Source organism: Parambassis ranga, chromosome 12, assembly GCF_900634625.1.
Source record: "Parambassis ranga chromosome 12, fParRan2.1, whole genome shotgun sequence".
Taxonomy (NCBI): Eukaryota; Metazoa; Chordata; class Actinopteri; family Ambassidae; genus Parambassis; species Parambassis ranga.
In genome coordinates, this window is record NC_041032.1 from 5,972,549 (window position 1) to 5,992,630 (window position 20,082).

General features: G+C 42.9%; 1 protein-coding gene across 2 annotated transcripts in view; it reads left to right on the top strand.

Moving 5' to 3' along the window:
* The first annotated feature begins 14,072 nt into the window (after positions 1-14,072).
* slc12a2 (solute carrier family 12 member 2) overlaps positions 14,073-20,082 on the top strand; it is a 37,919-nt gene continuing 31,909 nt past the window's right edge. For both annotated transcript variants that reach the window (XM_028418451.1, XM_028418452.1), the window contains exon 1: positions 14,073-15,034. In XM_028418451.1, the coding sequence (XP_028274252.1) occupies positions 14,483-15,034 (552 nt within the window). In that variant the 5' untranslated portion in view covers positions 14,073-14,482. The remainder of the gene's footprint in view (positions 15,035-20,082) is intronic.

Genomic DNA, 20,082 nt, shown 5'->3' on the forward strand with positions numbered 1-20,082 from the left:
ACTTAAGGAGTCAGTCATAGCAGACCATCGGCACTGAGCACCCGGTGAGAACTCACACACACTTTGAGCTAGTTTGGCCTTCGTAAGAGCTAAATAACAACATACTGAAATGCCGTTCATATAATATATTTATTGGTGTTTGTGTGTAAAATTGTTCGCTAAGGTAGCGGTAAGTTAAAATGCCCACAGCCTCTTATTAAGGGAGGCTGAAGATAAGTTTTCTATTACTGTGTGTCACAGACACGGACAGTCCATCTAAATCCGGACGACTTCAGGGACGTCAGTCAGACATGGACCTCATCGCAGAGCTTGAGCATGTTGTGCGGGGACTGGAGCGGGCTGAGGTGCACCCAACTTTTGACGAGGACTTGCAGGACATCCTCTACTCACCCCTTCCTTTTCTTCCTCCTGCTGCCGCTGCTGCATCCTGTGTCCACCCTCAGGGACAAGCTGGTCCTGTGTTTGAGCAGCAAACTCCACCAGCTGGATACCAGCACTGTCAGGCAGGGACAGCTAGCCAGGGACAGGTAAGACCCTGAGCACAGATCAGGGATTTATGTCATCAAAAGTTTATCCAGAAACTATGCTGGCTGCTAAAGGCCGGAAGACAGGACAGATTCAATCAAGTGACTCTGTTCTGTGAAGTATGCGGACTGTTCACACTGCTCACATGTTATATGTTGATCTTTGAAATGAGGGTGTGTATTACAGCTTCCCTCTCTCTCTCTACACCACCTGCAGGATCTGTATGACATGTCTGTGTGTGACACAGCAGCAGCAGCGGCTTATGCTCTTCCTGCAACACCAGTAAGACCCTGTTTAACCACACACTCAGCTCATGTGTGAATGACAGACAGATGTCAGCAGCACAACATGTCTAATCACCTGTTCTCTGTGCATCTGCAGGCTGAGAGTGAACAGTGGATAAATCCCTCTCACACCTTCCAGGGGGACTTTTATGAGCTGCTGGGTTTCTCACCTGATTCTCCACCCGTAAGCTAACCGCACACATTCTTGATCGATGATCACACACCCACAGAGGCTCATTTTTGACAGCATGTGATTATTTACACAGTTTCATTTTATAAAAAGAGGGTAAATCCCCCCTGGTGGACAGATGACAGCAGCACAACATGTCTAATCGCGTTCTGTGTTCTCTCCCCAGTTTAACGGACCAGTTGACATCGCCGCCCCGTATTCTGTCATCGAACCGTGAGTAATTCATAAAAACCTGACGGAGCTTCTGCTACCTGCGTTGCCTTCTAATCTCAGAGTCTGTTCATGTAGGAGCAGACAGGTGGCCTATGAGCTGGTGGCTCCATCACACACTGTTACTTCTCCTCTCACCAGCACATCAAACTAAGTTTATCATTATTTGGGTGTAATTCGCCTAAACAGCTGCCAAAGATAGATTCTTGTGTCCTCATTGTGGTAGATTTGTTTTTCCTTTTAGAAAGAGAAGGAGTGAGGAGGAAGAGGATGGCCAAGGAAGGGCGACCATATGTAAAAAATCATTACATGACCTCCTATACCCGTCCCCTCCTCCTCTTCCTCCTGCTGCATCCTATGCCCAACCTCAGGGACAAGGTTGTTTTGTGTTAGAGCAGCAAACTCCACCAGCTGCTGCTCCCGTCTTCCCTCAGCCAGGATACCAGCACTGTCAGGCAGGGACAGCTAGCCAGGGACAGGTAAGACACTGAGCACAGATCAGGGATTTATGTCATCAAAACTTTATCCAGAAACTATGCTGGCTGCTAAAGGCTGGAAGACAGGACAGATTCAATCAAGTAACTCTGTTCTGTGAAGTATGCGGACTGTTCACACTGCTCACATGTTATATGTTGATCTTTGAAATGAGGGTGTGTATTACAGCTTCCCTCTCTCTCTCTACACCACCTGCAGGATCTGTATGACATGTCTGTGTTTGACACAGCAGCAGCAGCGGCTTATGCTCTTCCTGCAACACCAGTAAGACCCTGTTTAACCACACACTCAGCTCATGTGTGAATGACAGACAGATGTCAGCAGCACAACATGTCTAATCACGTTCTGTGTTCTCTCCCTAGTTTAACGGACCAGTTGACATCGCCGTCCCGTATTTTGTCATCGAACCGTGAGTAAATCATACAAATCTAACAGCTTCTGCTATCTGCGTTGCCTTCTAATCTCAGAGTCTGTTCATATAGGAGCAGACAGGTGGCCTACGAGCTGGTGGCTCCACCACACACCTCTCCTCTCACCAGCAAATCAAAGTAAGTTTGTCATTATTTGGGTGTAATTCACCTAAACAGCTGCCAAAGATAAATAGTTGTGTCCTCATTGTGGTATATTTGCTTTTCCTTTTAGAAAGAGAAGGCGTGAGGGGGAAGAGGATGGACGACCTTACGTCAAGAAGCCCCGAAATGCGTTCATCATCTTTCTGCAGGAACAGAGGCCAAAGGTCCTGGCAGAAAAGACCTTTAAAAACAGCGCAGCTGTGAACGCATTCGTAGGACAGACAGTGAGTGTGTTTTTTATCCTACAGCCATACATGTATGTCACAGCTTTATCATCTCTAGAGAGCAAATCTGTTTAATCACATGAGCAGTAAACAAAGCCACATTTAAAGTTCCACATGTAAGAATCAGGCACCAATGTTTAGCAAAATACTGTGTGTTTGTGTGTATATATTATCATGTAATTGATCAATGATATAAACCTATGTATTGTGTCTAACAGTGTGGACTGCAGTTCACATACCGACACACAGGTGTCAGTATTAGCAAAGCTTTTCTGACTCTTCCATGTAGAACATGAACTGTGAATCTGTGTATATTTAGCAAATCCAGAGTTGGATGTTGAAGGTTTACACTTGTGTTTGTGTGTGTCAGTGCACGTGGTGCTGATGTTGTATTGTTATCTGTCTACAGTGGAACTCGATGTCACCAGAAGATCAGTCCCCGTATTATACACTGGCTGCAGCAGAGAAACACTTTCATGCTCTGCAATACCCTGAGTGGTCCACCAGCGACAACTATGTATGTACAGTTTGCATCACTACTCCACAGTCTTTGCAAAGAGTTTTTTATCAGCTGAAATCCAACAGAATGTGTTTGATTTTAGGGCAAAAAGAAGAGGAGAGACAGAAGGCGAGCTCCAGCCACAGGTAAGTCACATGCCAAATGTGGTGACTATAAGATGAGAGTTCATGTCAAAGTTGTGACGACTGATCATGTTTGTGTGTGTTCCTCTGCAGCAAAACCTGAAAATGAGACGCGGCCTCCAGCCTCCCCTGCAGCCGGCGCTCCTAACGCTCAGGACTCAGCAGAAAACCTGCTGCGGTTTGTTATGATGCTGAATGTTCCCCTTTCTTAAGAGTCTCAGAGACCTAATGTATATACGTATATAACATTTCTGCACATTTTTGTTTGTTTATTTTTGCATTTTATAATTTTCTTTTAATGTTGAATATTTTTATATTTTGTTTTATTTTCGTAGTTTTTGTTAAGTAACACATTTTGTAATGTATTCCTGAAAATGTATTTATCTGAATTTGTATGTATATATGTATATTTCAAAATAATACACCTATGACCCAATCCCATTGACTATTTTTCCCTGTGTTTTTTCCTGTGTCCCTCCACCATGACTACTACCCACTGGAACTGAGTGGGGCAGTGGTTGAAAGCTTCCCTGCATCATTAGTGCCTGTTGATGGATTTCACATCTCCCTGTGCTGTAAACTCAAACTTTAAGTGCACAGAAACGAGAAAACCTCTCATAGCCTACATCTGATGTATACCCATACAAAACCTCCATTTACAGGGCCGAGCAGCCCAAACACTGCTCTTCTTTCGACTGAATGGGTCTGATACAAAGTGACAAATGCTTTAAAAATACTGATACACTGAACTTGACATTATGGGAAATCTCCCCCTTTCCTGTACGTACATACACAAACAGTTTCATCTGTGGGTGGGTGGATTGTTGCACTTGAGGGAGTAACGGAAGTGGGTTGGCTGCTCCATAGAAAACAAATGACAAGCCGCGCACCTCTGATTGCCTAATGCCAACTTTGTGTTTTTTTAAACGAGACCAAAGAGGGGCTCCTCTGTGGTTTGATGCTGCACCAAGTGGCTAATGTTAGCTTCCTTCAGCCAGGATGGAATATGCCTTCAGGAGCCTTTTTTCTGACATTTTAACATCTGTAGAGCACTGTCAATATTGACATCCATAATGTTTACTGTGATTTTAAAGTTCAGCCACTAAACTCAAAGCTCCATGCTCCAGCTGGATGGATAAATGCTGGCTGTGCTGCCGTGTGTGTGTGTGTGTGTGTAAGCTGATAACAAGCTGCAAAATACATCCAGAGGAACTTTCCACTCTGCCTGCCTGCAGTCACAGCGGCAGTGATCCTTTGTGTGCTGGTGTGTTGGTCAATACTGCTCTGTTTGGCAGCTCGGCTCAGGTTGAGCATGTCTGTGACGCTGATGCTAATGAAGCTTTCATCTGTTTTGAGAACAAAGTATTTCATGCTGATAATGAAACGGCCAGTGCCCATAATAAAAACATTAAAGAGGTATCAGTCCATTTAGTTTTACAGTGTTTTACATCCCATTAATAAAGTTGTTTTACTTTTTAAATGACAAAACACTGTCTACAAGGACATTTTACATTTCTATTGATGGGAAAACAACACATTTCAGATTAGCTGCATTATAATAATTAAATTATGTAACAACAATGTAGGTTTGGACAGAATTGTTTTTATGCCTGCACCCAGACACAAATGAAAACAGCAGTGCCAGCAGCAGCATTCTTTGATGATGATAATCAGAGCAACCCTTGCTTTTTGAAACCTTGAGGTTTTCCTGTTGTCACGTTCTTAGCGCTTAACAGCTCAAAATATAATCATGATGTGATAACCAGCACCATCAAAAGGTGTGTGGAGCTCCCACAGAGAAGCAATCAGAGACAGGCCCACAGTGTTCCTGCTTTCTGTCATGTCTTATAGGGCTTTTCTCTCAGAGTGACAGATAATGAGCAAAAATTAAAAAAATGGGAGCTCTGCATGTTATATATTTAACAATTAGCATTGATAAATCCCCTTCAAAACAGTCTTTATCTGCTCTGCACATCAAATAGATCAGCAATCACTCACTGGATTTTGTATCATGTGCAGTTTTTGGTGGGTTCAAAGTGTTGAAATTAATGTTGCGGTAAATGAACTTAAGAAGTATTCAAATTAAACTAACTTTCATAAACACTGGAATGTTTTCATCAGTCGGCCATGTCTGTCCATGTGCTGCAGTGGTTTCTGGGAATAAGAGCCACCCCTTTGCATGGGTCGACTATGTGCTAATAATCTTACACTGTTCTGAGAGCTCACAGTGACACTTGAGGTTGAAGTTTCCCTCCACAGACCCACAAAACCACATTAGAACACTGCACTTTCATAGGTTGTTATTATTATTGCTTGAATGTCAGGTCTGAGGTTTTACAATTTGTTGAGGATGAATCTGAATCTTTGAGGATAATAAATGGAACATTTTTTCATGTGTATATTTTCTATTTGAGCCATCAGACACTATTTGATGTGAGCGCACCTGCTGTACACTGCAGCATGCTGCACAGAGTGTGTATGAAAAACATATTTTCACCTGCATGCTGTTTGTGATGGTAACCCGCTTGTTTTGTGTTTGACAGTTCATCTCCTCATTGGAAGATGTCACAAAATAACAGACACACACAGACAGGAATACTGCAACAGCTTCAACAGCGATTCTAACTTAAGATCCACCTCCTCACCAACAGAACCTTCCATCACTGTAAGCTCTGCAAACCTCCTACATTTCTACAAACACATCCCATCCCTATAGGGGACATCAAACCTTTGTGGAGCCGTCTCCATCATCGCACCACCTAGCCCAGCTTTTAAAGCTGATTTTAACTGATGCACAATGTGCTTCAAAATGTGCATGGCTAAACATACATGCCCATATTTTTTCCAGTTTTTGCCCATTGCACCTGAGCTCAGATGTTGTTAGCAGGTGAAGAGACGTCATCCTTATTGAAAGTCACCGAAACCTGTTAATCAAAAGGCCACAAATATGGTCAAAACAAACACATTACTGCTGATACATAAACTGCACCGCAACGCTCTGCTGGGAAGCTGTAATAACATTTCTCTTCTTCTGTCCATCTGCAGAGCTGAAGCAAAACAAAATGACCAGACTAACAAGACAGAGACACAAATAGACATGCTACAAATAATTAAGGTAACATGACTCCAAAGAGTAGTAAAGCTAATTCGAGACATTACAACACTACAGAGAAACACAAAATGACTATAAAGAGGTGAAAATGGCTCCAAAGAGACAATATAGGACTACAAAGAGACAATATAGGACTACAAAGAGACAATATAGGACTACAAAGAGACAATATAGGACTACAAAGAGACACATGAGCACAACCAGGTGCAAAAAAATGTTCACAAACACATTAATTTACTAGAAATTACAATAAATAACTAAAGACAAAATGGTAACAAAGTGATCCCACATGACAAGACATGCAATGTGGCCATACAGACCATAAATAACTTCACAAAGAGGTGTAAAGTGGCAACATTTAAACACAAACACTACACAAAACACAACAAAGGTGGAATGTGGCACAAAATGATACAACAAACTTTTATTCAAAGTTGTTAAAAATAGAAAACAAATTGCAGTAAAGACACAAAATCACTGCGAAGATACACAAAATGGCCACAAGGAAACTAAGAACAAATGTCAAATTTACAGTGATTGAGTTGCATTGGTGTGTTGACAATCTGTCTCTAGGTTACATAGTAGTAAAAGTACCAATATCACGTCACAACAGCATCACAAAAACAGCATCACAACCAGATCATGTGCATGAACATGTAATGACATTTTAATATCTTTTTTTTTGGTATTTTTATTCCTGGCAATATCACTCCACACCCGTCTCTGTTGACACCATCTCAGCTCAATTATACAGTGTGTTTCAGAAGTGACAGACACATGAAATTATCAGGGACTGCTCTGTTTGCTCAGATCTTGCTTGAAACGCAGCGCAGACATTCCTAGCGTATGTGATCATTTCACATGTCTCTGTGGACTGACATGGAGGTCATGAAGCTCGGTGCCCGGTGTGGATGACACAGCAGGGGGTCTATGTGCAGGTCTGTGGAGTTGGACTAGACACAACAGAAATAACACTGGGGTGAAACCCGTGGCACACGTCTCGTCTTACAGCGAACTGGGGAAGGATGGAGCAGCTAGCAGGGTGAGGGTGGGGGTGGTTTAAACCAACTCTGGTTGTTTAAACCAACCAGAGCTCTTCTTCATCTCCACTCACTCACCCACTCACTCCAATATGAAAACTATGTAACAGGCACAGCTCTAGAGGACATGTGTCTACCATGACCTTTGTTCCTTCACTGTAATGAAGCTCTCTGATGCTTTGAATCCTGCTGGTCTGCAGACACACAATTGGATTAAATAGCCAAAGCTCAGACACAACAGCTAATCAGCTACGGATTAGCTGTGGTGCGCCTTAAGGGAATATGCTGGGGCCATTTTTCTTTATCTTGTCTTTTCCACTGTGTTTTTTTCTGGAACATTTTAGTAAACATAGGAGCTGTGTGATGACCACAGTCTACATGCATGCCTGGTTATAGTGTGCATTTACATCCTTAATATTTCTCTGGTTGTAGTACAGATGAGTGAATGTGGGAGCACGGCTTGGGTGTGACTTTGCTGTCAGTGACAACATCTCCGAGGTGTTTTGGAAAACAGTGAATTTTTAATGACTGAAACTTCACAAAACACCTTTATTGTGGGGGAAGTGCCTGTGAAGTGTGCCAGCTTCAGTCCACACTCCACCCAGCCACCATATCACTGCACCATACGTCTATGTCAAACAAGGACAGGCCTGGGCAAAATAAGGCCCATCGGTCAGAAATGAGCCCTGGACTTGTCCCGCCCACAAAGGAAAGCAGAATTACCACCCAAGGAAATTCCTAAAAGGCAGCAGAGTGGTTTGCAGACACCCCACCACATCACCACAGGTTGATTTTTACTTTTCTATGTAAAAATGTGTTTTTAAATGTAGTTTCATTACTAAGAAGAACATGTTGTCCTATTACAAACAAGCTGCAGTGACCACTTTCTCCAGTTAGAGCACAGGACTAATCCTGCAGATTATCAGTGACTTCAGGTTAAGTGCAGAAATTACAAGAAAAACAGGGCACACGCTGTGACTTGAAAGTCCCAAGAACAACTTTATTTTTTTCTTTAAATGCTGTTACTTGTCAGAGTCCCAAAGGAGCTGTTAGCATTTCCTCAGAAACAGTAAACAACTGACTCTGAAATGTCACTCCCCTCATTAGGCATGTGTGAGTATTTTTGTGAGTTTCAGGGTTTCAGTCGGTGAAGCTCAGGGTTCACTTGTGACAGAGTTTTCTCCAACCTCTGTAAGTTACAATAAACATGTATATATTGTATATTGTAATGTGTCATGTGCTTTGTCATGTGACATACAAACACATCACGTTTCTGCTTTGATTTAATTCCATTATACACTGTGGCCAGTTACACTGGAAGCTCATTGACGAGTTGCGTCATCATGCTGATCACACTGCAACATTTGGGCAGTGGGTGTGTACCCTCCAGCCAATAACAGCAGGCAGGGTGTGAGACCATGGTGATCAGGTTACTGTCTTTGTCTCTCTCTCTCTCTCTCTGCTAGAGATGTACAATGAGATTAAAGTCTTCAGAAGGCAGAGCCGAGCTACACACATGATAAAGATCTCCATTCACACACAATCCAGAAAAACAACTACTAAAGCTCAGTTTGTGTGTTTCGTCCTGTTTTTGAAGATAACAGACTTTCTGTTTTTGAATGTAGCTAGATCACATCAGTGGAAAACTGTGAAGCTCTGCAGTCTGTCCTGACCAGATTTGAGGGGGTTAGCCTAGAAGCGACAGCATGCATATGTCTGTGGATGCTCTCGTTGATCCAGGTCATAGTCATGTCCAAGAGTTTAAATCGAGGCAACTGGACTCAAGGATTTCTATCTGTATTTGTGCATAGATCATGCAAAGATTCCTGTTGCCAGTGAGCTTGCTGCATACATGACAGCCATCCACCTCAGCTCCACCTGCACCCTACCTCTGCGCCTACATTTGGATTAAGGCATCAAGATGGCGTCCAGGGGGGAGTCTCCCACACAATTGTCACAGAAGGTTTCAAACATGTTTACTTCCAGTCTATGCCTCCAAGGTCTTCCAAATGACTGTCTCTGACCCCCTATGGCTACATCTCTAGGGAGTCCAAGCTGTCGAGTGATATAGTGGTCGATCTATTAACTAGGCTCTCTCTCTCACTCTCTCTCTCTCTCTCTCTCTCTCTCTCTCTCACACACACACACACACACACACACACTGGGGGGCACAGGTGCAAGGTGCAGCAATTACCAGAACTATTAAGGAACCCCCATCTAGCAGTCTTAGCACTTATGTCATCAGACTATAATAATATATCACTATAATAATGACAAAGCCTCATAACTTATCAGCAGTTGATAGCAGGCTTCATGTACTTTTTTTTTTACCCCAGATGTCTGTAACTTTTGTTTAGACCTAGAAAGAAAAGGTTAGTTAGCTTCTACTGACAACAGACTGACTTAATCCGATAACCAAAGCGTTTATTACAATTATACAGCAATAAGAAGTTGTTAAAGGAGGCCTCACAGGCTTGAAGGTGTGTTGTGTGCCCTTTTAATATGATGATGTTATGTTAAATCTAAAGCATACCTATTAAAAATGCCAAAAGCAGCAACATTTTGAGTGGGATGTGTTCACATCTGTGCTGTGGCTGCTCTGGGTTAAAAAGTGCACTCATGAGACTGAGAGTTGGCAGGGACATATAACTTGATTACCCACAGAGGGACTAATGTAATGTATGTGTTACATTCAGGACTACAGTCTGCCTTTGTATTCACTTCTGCCAAGTCATGTTGTTCATAAATAATCAACTTATCAATACTAACGGAGAGGAAAGAGAAACATTTGATCATGTTCAATTCAGACGAATGTTATGGTGGAATAGCCTCTATAGATATATACATGAACAGGGTCATTTCTAATATCTTTTTCTATAATATTACATGCTGCAGTGTTGAGGCAGTGAGAGCAACAGAGGACAGGGTGAGTGAGTGGCACAGTAATGATCTCCTGCTGCAGGGAGTAGTATTAACTGGATTAGCAGTCCTCCTGGCTAATGAGCAGGAGAAGCTGTCTGGGGGGGTCTGACCTTCCACACTGCTGTGAGAAGTTATACAAGACTTTGTCACATCCCTTAATTACACTGCTGTAGGCCTAGGCTACTGAGGGGCCTCCCGACTGTCTTTTACTGTAGACATACATACACACACAGCGACCACTTTATTAGGCACACCAAATCTATATATATCCAACCAGCTTCAGTTCTCAGGATGGAAATACTTTGTTGACGCCAGAGGTCAGAGGAGAATGGACACTAACTCAAAGAATATCACCTGGGGTGACACTGTTGCTAAACAAATCGCAAATTGGCTCATCAAAATTAACCAACCAAAGATTGGAAAGACATCGGCTGGTCTAATGAGACCCCATTTCTGCTGACATATACTCCAATTGGTAAGGACAGACTTTAGTATAAAAGAAATGAAAGGATGAAAGCATCGATCCACCCTGTCTTGCACTGCTGCTGTAATGGTGTGGCGGCCTGTGTCAAAAACAGGCCTCAGCAAGATCTCAATCCAAAAGATCACCTCATCATGGATGAGCAGCTTAATATCTACTGATATCTACTGTCATACTATCATGTCAATATGGAGCAAAACTTCTGAGGGATGTTTCCCACACTGTTGAATCTATGCCACCAACAATGAAGGCAGCTCTAAAGGCAAAAGGAGAGTCCAACCAGGTACTAACAATGGGCACTTTATCAATCAGCTAGTGAGTGTACATGCCACGTGTACAGCTAGTGAGTGTCATGTTACCATGACACTACATATGGATTTCAGACTGAGATTGTTTCACATATCCACGCCCACCTCTAATATACAAAGCGTTTATGTGTTAATTCATTAATAACATTATTTATGAGTCCCCACTTTGAGTGGATAAGAGTTAAAGGCAGGGTAGGAGATATTGAAAACTCAGTGAGAGTCAGCCAGATTTCAAAAGTAAACACACGCCCCTTTCTCTAGGAGCTCACCCCGAAGCCACGTCTCCCAACCAGTCTGTGACTTCGGCCATCATGCACGTACCTCTCTGGTGCGCGCAGAGCAGGAAGAGAGTGACAACCAGCCAATACTCCGTGCAGGGGCGCCTCGCAGGATTGGCTGATGTTTTTAGCGTTTTATAGCTTCCACAGATGATTCATATTCTTTTTAAAGCGAAGCTGCCGAACTAATTGGTTGCTAACGGATTTTAAAGAGAAGTTACACTAATTTAACAAAAAGTGCATCCTACCTTTAATAGGTAATTTGTGAACATCTGATGCTGGCACCTAGCATCCAACAGCAGTTTTTTTCCATTTTCTATTCTCTACATGCACTGATTTGCTTTTTATTTTAGTACCCTGGAAAAAGATGCTTGTCAGTACACAAACAAATTTGCTAAAAAATATTTACATACCAACAGTATTTGTTATCTCTGCAGTGGGAGGAGGTGGTAAAAGTAGTTTCATAATTTCACAGCACTTCAGTTATCAGTTTCTGCCCTTAGAAACAGAGGGCTAAGTGGGTTGGTCTGCATTTCATTACTGTGACACTAATCACACTGTCAGAGTGTACAACCACAATGATTTCCATTCTGATTGGGTAATACCAGGCATATTAGGCACTTATTTTGTTCTGGTTCAGCAGTATCAATATAATTTCAATGTACATTGTCGTAATAATATGTTGACACAACAGTGGTGAGCCACAAATGCTCACTAGGCGTGACAACCTGCATAAACTCCCTGTAAGCCTCCATTGTTTAGGGAGCAACAAGCACCCACTTCAATGTAAGGATCACAGATGACTGTCTTCATAATCTGCTTGTAGCATGCTTTGTTTTGGCAAAAGCAAAACTTAACTTTGAGTGTGTGACTTTGGAATAAACCAGAAAGTCTGAACTTGCTCTTCCAACTTCTGTCAGCTCTCCACATTTAAAGTGTAAAACCATGATGGAGGATTGAGTTGCTGTGTGTGTACAAAACATTATAATTAGTTTGATTGCTGCAAGGCAATCAAACTATATTAATATTATTATTCTTCTGTACGTTATTTGGCTCGGCATATCTTCAGAATGCATTGACATTTAATAACAATTAAAAATAATGAACATTTTCCACCTTCAAATTAACATGGGAGTCAATGAGAGAGCCCTTCAAACCATGCCTTCTGGAAAATGCTACTCCTACAAATTTCAAGATAGAGAAACCATTCAAAGCTTAAAATACTTCAAATATCTTGGTCTTCAAAACTCGTATACAGAATTTCTTGTATACAGAATTTCTTGTATACTTGTATACAGAAAATCTTCAAATGGCAGGTGATTAAAGATAAAGTGGTTTTTGAGGTCTCTTCTGAGTTTAACATTAGTGTATTGGGTGGAGTGTTGGGAGCCAGAGTGGGCGGAATCTTCAGCAGAGTGGAGAGAGGCTGAGGAGATGTCTAAAAAATCTCTCTAACCTGCGCTCAGGCCTGCCCCGTCCATCTAACTGGGATCATTTTTTATATCAGTTCGAAGGAACACTCATTAGCTTTCTGAGGTGTGACTCTTAAAACTGAACACCAAACCGTTACGCCCTTACAGCCAGCTGTTCGGGGAGAGTGCCGGTCATTCCTCCATTAAGACATAATGTAATCTTAAGGGCATTTCCTGAAGAAAATGCAAGTTTGATTCAGAGCAATCCTTCATATCAGCATTCAAAGCAATGCTTCAGCTGCAGCAATCAAACTTGCATTTTCTTCTGGAAATGCTTTTCTAGTTTATATTAAAGGCTGTTGTTACACTATCACATCGTTTCGTCACTAAGCTATCCCAGGTCTAATTTAATTAGTCCTGGAACAAACGTGATTACAGTGATTCAATTTGATTCGACCTGAGAAAAAGTAGAGCATTGATGTGTCACAAGGTATTTTCACAGGGTCACTGTGATCAATAGGTCATCCTGCTATCACCTCAGGGGAAACTCCAGGCATTAAAGTGTCCTTTATCTGCTTACTGGGTAATTCTGCTAAATTTAATTTGATAAAAGAGGGACAAACTTAAACCTGAATTCTGGGAGGACACAATTGTCTATATTACGACCCCATGCTTGTTTATAATAAATAGGACGGAGCTGGATTAAACGGGGAACTTCACTGAATTCACACATCACCAAAAAACAACAGGTGTCCACACATGGATGAGCCACATCACTGGAGAAACAAGACAAGTCCAATTTGGGGAAATCATTTCATTTTTAGCTGCAAGACGTCTTCACACACCCTGACCTCCTGACACCAGGCACCATGGAGCCTGGTCCCAGCAGCTAGCAGAGATCATATGTCTTTCTTTAGTAGATCATCATAGTGGCTGTTATTGGATGATGATCTCCATACAAGACACTTTAGAGACTACATTGGTTAATTGGATCATCTAATAATTCAAAATGAAATATACTGTAGCTGCTGTATTTGGTCTAAAATTATCAGGCAAATAATGTATTCTTTTGTTCATTTTCATTGTTTGTTCATTCACGTTTTACGTGAAGAAGATTTTTCTTTCAACTGTGGCAAATGTTTTTTCTGACATCCAGACAGACAGACAGACAGACAGACAGACAGACGGGTGGTGCAGTTACCCCCCTCCTTCCCAACTCCCGATAACGTCACGCCTACTCTTAGGTATTGTGATGTCTTCTCGCGATATTTCATTTCCTCATCAAAAACAACCGCGATTCACAACTTCTCGCGAGATCCCCCCTCAGCGGGAGCCCACCCTTCGGTGATGCCGTCTGCAGTGTGTATAATAGCAGCGAGGGAAGCTCTGGGAGTCTAGGAGGAGCTGCGGCAAGGTCGACAACAGCATCCTGCTCAGAACAACAGAAAGACCGGTGTTGGACGGGATTTAGTCCTGTGGCTCCGAGCGAGCGAATGTAAACGGAGATATTTTGGAATAACAGTCGCGGAAGAAGAAGGAGGAAAGTGACCGAAAGTTTCCAGCCTGTAGCCGCATGCTCTGACGAAGCTAACGAGCTATCCTCCACTACTGCCACTCCGCACGAATACTCTGCGCCTTTTTGACCCAGAGCGGCGTGTTCCTTCTTGTAATTAAGAAGACACCTGGGCGTTTGTCACGGGGCGAGTCCCGGGCGTCCACGCTCTCTCCACGTAGTTTGAGGAGCCATACCGTGTTTTCCCATATAGTTCACGGGTGTTTTTTGTGCTATGTCAGCACCATCCTCCGCGCCTTCCGCGCAGGCAGAGACCGCCGCGCCGGAACCTGATTTCCTATCCCCAGATGCGGGGCCGAGGCCGCCGGGTCCGACGCCCAGCCAGAGCCGGTTCCAGGTGGACCTTGTGGCTGAAGCTGCGGGCACCACCGACGACAGGTCCCCGAGCTCCGACGCCTCCGCCGCTGTCCCAGAGCCTCCAGGTGCTGATCCAGGGGCCAGCGGAGAAGAAGCCAAAGGCCGTTTTCGGGTGGTGAACTTTGCGGATCCAAACGGAGCGGGAAGCGCGGCCTCTCCGGAGGCACCTCCGGCTGAGGGATTGCAGAACGGCGACACGGTGATGAGCGAGACCAGCTTGCATTCGTCTACGGGGGGCCAGCATCACTATCACTATGACACCCACACCAACACCTACTACCTGAGAACTTTTGGTCACAACACCATCGATGCCGTGCCCAACATTGATTTCTACCGGCAGACAGCAGCGCCGCTGGGGGAGAAACTCATCAGACCCACCCTGTCGGAGCTGCACGACGAGCTGGACAAGGTAAGCCCCCCACATGGCTGCAACACGCAATGAGGTTTCGCCGTTCGTGGTGCAGAAATCAAGTTGACCTCCTCAGACCATCTCCTGTCACCCACAGATCATATGCTGTGCATAGATACTGACATACAATGCACAAGTGCAGACATTCCTTGAATGCTCCCTGTAGGTCACAGCAATCCTGACTTGTTTTCTGCAGAGCTGGAAAGCGGAGTGTTGGAGGTTATCAGAACCACCGTGACTTGTGGTTAGATGTTTGTTTTTTGTCATATGGTTTAAGAACAGCAACATAATGCATAACTACTGGGCTGTTGGTTCTGACACACACAGACTGAAACCTTTTTTTGTTATGTGGCTGTTTTGTTGTGTGTAGTGAACACTTAGTGGCTTGTGGCATATGTTCCCCATGATTACTTCTTATGACTGTATAAGTGGATGATCACTGATCATGAACATGCGATTTCAAGTTCATGATTCTACAGGGGGGGGGGGGGGGGTTAAAACTCGTATAGACATTATGGGACATGGGAGGGGTATTGCTGTGTTGAACCGGGAGTGACTGTTAACTGTTAGATGTACTGTATTGCAACTAATTGCAAAGTCAATAGACATCAGCATTGGTACAAGCAGGTTCGGCCACATGTTTCAGTGGCTCCGAGGCCTCAAAAAATGTCTCAAAATGTACCAGACCTATATGGACACCCTGCACATTGTTTAAAAGCTACCACGGGTGCCTCTGCAGCTTGTTTTTTCTGGCCCTGAATAGCCTTTAATTGTCAAGGTTGTATTTTGATAAACTTCAAAGTGACTGCTGGCAGCAGTAGGTTGGCTAATACATCATAGCACAGATGTATTTGCAGTAGTTTCTAACTCTGGAATGGAGAGTGGTTTTAAAGCCCATACTGTAAACATCCAGTATCTATGGTGCATCTGATACTGGATGATGAGATACCGATATGATGATGGCATTTATCCCTTTTTACAGACATTAAAATTGGCCCTGTTTTTAAAACATCTCAATGTTTCTGTTCTTACTTGAATAATATTATTTAGAGTATGCTTAAACTATAAAAAGTGTGTCCTCAATTTTTATTCTTCTCAAAGAGGAAACTGCGTTTTTATTGCAACATAAATTTTCTGTATTAGCCATCAAAGTCTGATTTAGTCTAGCTGCTGTAAATAAGTAAAGAAACAACAAGTGGGTCCTAGTTTTAATGAACATTGACATTGTTTTCAGGCTCTGATTGGTCTAAATGCTGGTCATGACATATAGAACTAGAAAGGCATTTACTGCCCTGAGCCATATGCTTACCACTGGAAATGGCATGACCGTTTAGCTTATTGATACACAGGAAGTGACACAACATCTGATGGATTTTACAAGCTGTGACTGCATTGAGTAGTAAAAGTTTGTGCTGTTGTTGAGCTGTTATAAAACAAGGTTTCAACATTTTCAATGTGATGCATGGATTTTAAATGTTGTGCCAGTTTTGGTTCCAGTGCAGCCCAGTGTCAAAATTAAGTCAATCAAAGGATTGTGGATAAAGATAGTTGCTGCAACTGCACTGCCACTGCACGTGTGTTTGAACTGGAAAGGCAGGTACAAAACATTTCCCTATAGTCTGGGTTGACGCTAGTAAAGCTTGTCCTGTAGGTCCCTAGGCATGTATAGGGGCCTTTCACTGTCTCCGCTCATCTGTTTTTGCTAAATCAAACATAGTGAAAAGCAATCTCATGTCCCTTTTTCTTAATCTTTAAGCAGCTGATGAGTTGTTCCCATATCCAGCCATCAAGTAGTTTGTGATGAAAACCTGGTCCTGTGTTTTCTCAAGGTTGTGCAGCTAGATGAGGACTCTCATTGTGTCCCAGGGTCAGAATATATTGGTTCTTAACGGCATATATCTATTACAGTATCAGGAGGTTACTTGTTTCATCACCACAAAATTACTGCTGTTAGCAGATGTGTGCGATGGACTGATAGACAACGGGGTTTAATTAGCTGCTGTGCTTGGCCGACATTCACAGACACCATGCCGCTTGGCTCAATATCTAGGAAATGACTTAGATTTAGGACTTAGAGGACTTATTCAAGGGGTTTGTGGTGGTTTGAAGGTCACTGTGACCCTGGTGATTGCACTGTATCATGTCTAACTCTGAAGCATTTCCCCCTCTCTGTGTGGCACACCCAGATCGAACTGTGGCATGGAAATTCCACTAAACCAATTGACTGTTGCTCATGGATGTTTCACAGCAATCAATGACTCATTCAGTGTATCGTTAGTCTGTGTAAAGAGGCTGAGTGACAAATGTACACTTAAAGTTCTTTATGGAACTGAGAGGATCAGTGATGGTGAGCTCCACTTACAGTAAATTGGGTGTCTTCGGTGGGATAGCACTGGCTGTCATCCTGCTGTATTGGTTCCTTGATCAGTCTGTAACAGCCACAACAGCTTCAGCGTGCTGTAGGTCCATATTGATGAGTTAGAAGGGAAATGGTGACAGGGCAGATTTATTCAGTGTGGAGCAGCCAAGCATAAATGCTATGCGCTTAAATATTGATGTCCCCCCAGTGGTGCGCTAGTGTGGCAGGTCTACTGTTTGTAACAAGTCGGAGATGTTTAAGCGTTTACTTTTGGAATAGTTAGGATGACCTGAATGTAAATTAGTTTCTGAAAACCGCACAAGTGTTTTCAGGAGCTGGTTGTGAGGAAGCCATGACTCAAAAGTTTCTGTGCTAGAAATTTTGTGCTCTGCGTGCAATAAACAACATGCTCAGATGTCAGGGAGATAAAGTGGAAGCTGCACTGGTGCATTGTTTTCTCAACTGGACAGGTTTTAAAATTTTTTTTTTTCATAAATCTGTGTAAATGTGCTTGTGGAGTGTCGCGCAAATAAAAAAAATCAAACGTTCAGCTTTTTGTGGATTTCATAGCTTAATGCCAGATTTATTATTAGTTATAGTCCGGGGTCAAACTAAATTCAGCATAAGGTAGGAAGGATAGCACGCTGTTTGTATTTTCTGCCCCACTTTGGCCAGAGTGTGCAACAAGTGTAATGATCAGCAAGACTATAAATGAGTAATACGTTTAGCACGAGGTAATTAGCCTACTGTGTGTGAATGTGTTCTAACAGAGGGAGCATAAGTTGCTGTCAGGTCATAGACAGCCTGAATGAGCTGCCTGTATGATACAGCTTTGTTTTAGTTTTAAATTCAAGAGGACAAATGACTAATTTGTGAGCCATTTTTAGGGTTGCTCAGGCATAATCGCAGCAGACCAGGAATGTCACATTTATGTGTTTTATAGGTTGTGTTTTGTGCACGGTGTCTCTGAGGGTGTAGTTAATTACACATGCTTTTAACAGCATCTCTAAAACTCTGCTCAACAATGCACCAAAGTTAACAACAGTGGGGTCTCCTCCCTGCCTCTGGTCTCCATGGTCCCTGACAGGAAGCCACTAGCTGTGCTATAATGCTTCCATTGGATGGTGCAGGTTTTAGGTGAAAACTGATGATTAATTTCTTGCTAATTAACCAAAATAGGAAGTTGGTGAGATATTCCACCAAAAAACAAAACATAAACATATTAGTGTCTACTTGCTGTTAACTGTGTTTGTAGAGGAGCAGAAGATTTTGCTGTAAAAGCAAAAACAAATTCAGTAGTTTGTTGTTGGAGTGAGCACATGCAGGTTACGGGGGCGGTGGAGCTGTGGCGTCATTGTTTCAGAAGTTGCGTATTGGGCGTACACATGACATCGGAAACGGCGTTTTCAAATTGATCCACTCTGGGAACCAGTTTCAAAAGTTAGCGTTTTCGAGCTCCTAAAACCCCAGATCTGTGTGGATGAAATGCCCATACGATGGAAAAAAAACAACTTTTTGCGGATACCCACGCTCGTCTCCGTGTGGACAATGGGGTTTCACATGCTCTGCTGCTGATAGTGTGTTGAAACCACCAGTCACCATGCACCTGCTGTCACACACAGACACTGGGAAAGTCACAACTATGCCTGATGTATTGTCTGTTGCTCAGTAATTTTTTTTTTTAATAGACTTCACATGGGGACTTGATTCCAGGCTTAATTAAGGCTTTTCTGCACTGACCCACATCATTGCTAAATACACACCACCACCACTTTCTAACAGTGTAATTACTAACCACCTCTACCTAGCAGCACTTTACATTTGCTCTAAATGTGGTTCAGACAAGAGGAAGTAAGTGAAACACTGCCTCTTCATTTATAGCACCCTGTTGATCAACAAAGTAGTTAAACTAGATTATCCACACTTGTCTAGACCCACCTATACAGTCAATTAAACCAACAAAAATGCTTTATTTGGTTGAGTTTAGTGAAACACAGATGGCAGCCGTTTGCTCTAAGTACACGTTGCTGATCAGCAGTGAGGTGCAGCTGCTCTTTATAGGAGATGTTGTGAGGTTAGCTTGTACAATGGAACCTCTGTTTGAGTGTTACCTACACCCCCCTCCCTCTGTGATTCTACTCTGCCACCCCCCACTTCTCTGTGTTGACTGCACAGATTGTACACAGAAACAGGAAGGGAAGGATACCCTGGGCTTCTGGTGTGGCCTTTGACAGGATAGGGAGTCCTTTTGTCTCAGCATCAGCCTTAGCTGATGGCCTTACAGCTGTTGTAACACATACACACACACAAGCTGTTTGGCAACAGCTCGTAATCTTTTTTGTGTGTGTCTGCAGAGGACTTGGCTTCCTTCTTTTTCCCACATCCAAGTGCGTCACATACAGCCTGATGTCAGAAATAGCACAGCAACCCTGCCCCCCTTCTGAGACCATTACACGTACAGTAATTAAACTAGGAGTACAACAATGGAGTATCACTGGCAGCTATACAGATTTAGTGTAAAGAAAGCAGGACTGTGTTACTGGTGGTTCTTCAGTCCAGATTTATAAAACAGTCCTTCAAATATAAACTTTGTTCCATCAGTAGGTGTTATCATCTCAGTGCAAGATAAACAGTTTGTCACAGCTCACAAGGACTTATCCATTCCTCTTCTATTCATAAAGATGCTCAC